Below are 2,260 nucleotides of genomic sequence, written 5' to 3'. Positions count from 1 at the left end.
GTTTCTGATACGTGTTCTTTGACATTGAAAACAAAAATTTCATCAGTTCTTTCTCGTCATAATCTTGATGTTCAAAATCTTAGGGGACAAGGGTATGATGGAGCTAGTAATATGCATGGTGAATGGAATGGATTGCAAGCTCTATTTTTGAAAGATTGTCCTTTTGCTTATTACATTCACTGTCTTGCTCATCGATTACAATTAGCACTTGTTTCTTCAGCCAAAGAATTGCACTAATTATGAATGTTGTGATTGTTTCTCCTAAACGTCATGATCAGTTAAGGGTTGCTCAAGCAAATAATGTTTCAAACTTAATTGCAGATGATCAACTTGTGACAGGTAGTGGACTTAATCAAATTGGTACTTTGCAAAGAGCTGGAGATACTAGATGGGGTCTCATTTGAATTCTGTACGTAGCTTGCTATGCATGTTTGATGCTACTTGTGAAGTTCTTGAAAAAAGCACTGAAGAAGGTAATTTCTCCACTCGTGGTGATGCTAATGCTGCTTATGATGCTATCACATCCTTTGAATTTGTCTTTGTTTTGCATTTGATGAGAAATATTTTGGAAGTTAGTCATGATCTTTGTCAAGCTTTGCAACGAAAAAATCAAGACATATTGAATGCTTTAACTCTGGTTTCTACTACCAAGACTTTAATCCAACGAATGAGAGAATCAAGTTGGGAGGCTTTCATAAAAGAAGTTATATTGTTTTGTGAGAAACATGAAGTTGAGGTTCCTGATATGAATGCATTGCATATTCATAGAAGAGGCCAAACTCGCAAAATTGTTGACCAAATTTCAGTGGAGCATCATTACCGTGTTAATTTATTTCTGGCTGTAATTGATACATAGTTGCAAGAGCGTAATGGAAGATTCAATGATAATATGGTGGAATTGCTTACTTTAAGTTCAACTTTAGATCCCAGAGATAATTATAAGTTCTTTAGTGTCAACAAAGTATATGAATTAGTAGAACGATTTTATCTAGATGACTTCAGTGACCAAGAGAAATTTCACATTAGAATGCAAGCTCAACATTATGAACTTGATGTTCCTAATCATGTTGAGTTAACTAACTTGTGCACAATTTCGGAGTTATGTCAAAGATTAACGAAGACAGGAAAGTCTTTAACATATCCTTTGATTGATCGTTTGATTCGCTTGGTATTAACTCTCCCTGTTTCAACTGCTACAACTGAGAGATCTTTTTTAGCTATGAATATTGTGAAGAATAGACTCAGAAATAAAATGGAAGATGAATTTCTTGCTAATTGTCTTTTGATTTACATTGAGAAGAAGATTGTTGAAAGATTTGACACCGATTCTATTATCGATGAATTTTATGATATGAAGAATCGACGTGTACCACTTCGTTAGTAAAAGTATGTTTATTTTGTTTGTACTTTAAATATATATTCTCTATCGGTATATTTTTGTAATGCATCTTACATTATAATTTATTTGCATATTTCTTTAATATTATATATGTTATTGGTCCCCCCACGATAACATTTCTGGATCCGTCCCTGAGTAGGACGAACCACAACCTTTGCTACTACCCAAGCATCTCAAACATACATTCATTCAAAACTTCAGAATTAAACTCATTTATTGTAATCCTCCATCCCCATCTCATACCCGGAGCAAGTGGACAATGCCACTGCCTACTACCCGATGTCACACATCACATTCAATATTTCCATCTTTATTCATTTACCACATTTAATCATTAATCGTATACATATGCATACTTAGCCATAATTCAATTCTCATCATAACCATCCGGCTCATACTATACACAGCACTTCCACCATCATCCTCAGCAACTCACACAATCATCATTATTCATCATTTATCATTAATCCTCACTTTACTTCATCCACAAGTTACCACATGTCCTAACTTCTTTTCATTACTAGGCATATTATAAAAATTTAGGACTTAAAGGATGAAAATAGAGGGTTAGAAGTATGAAAGTCGGCTTTAAAAACTAAAAAATCAATTCTTGATGAAAATGGGGTCACGCGAGCGCGTCGTCCATGCGCACGCATAGAAAGTGGAGAAAAGCGGGTGACGCATAATTGGTGCCCATGCGCACGCGTGGGAAGGTAGAAAAGTAGAGTGACGCATACGCGTCACCCACGCGTACGCGTCACCCACGCGTACGCGTGGGTGCGTTTTGTGCTCCTCAAACGAAACCAGCACAATACCAGCACAACTCTCTGGATTTTCTATTGGGCACCTGCATCAATACAG

General features: G+C 36.2%; 1 protein-coding gene across 1 annotated transcript; it reads left to right on the top strand.

The window, feature by feature from the left end:
• The first annotated feature begins 388 nt into the window (after window positions 1–388).
• Window positions 389–1,381, top strand: LOC107475075 (uncharacterized). Its single transcript, XM_016094722.1, has 2 exons — window positions 389–736; window positions 857–1,381. The coding sequence occupies exons 1-2, from the start codon at window positions 389–391 to the stop codon at window positions 1,379–1,381; spliced, it is 873 nt and encodes a 290-aa protein (XP_015950208.1).
• Window positions 1,382–2,260: the final 879 nt, after the last annotated feature.

This window comes from Arachis duranensis, chromosome 2 (assembly GCF_000817695.3).
Source record: "Arachis duranensis cultivar V14167 chromosome 2, aradu.V14167.gnm2.J7QH, whole genome shotgun sequence".
NCBI classification, from domain to species: Eukaryota; Viridiplantae; Streptophyta; class Magnoliopsida; order Fabales; family Fabaceae; genus Arachis; species Arachis duranensis.
This window is presented reverse-complemented; position numbering and strand designations above follow the sequence as displayed.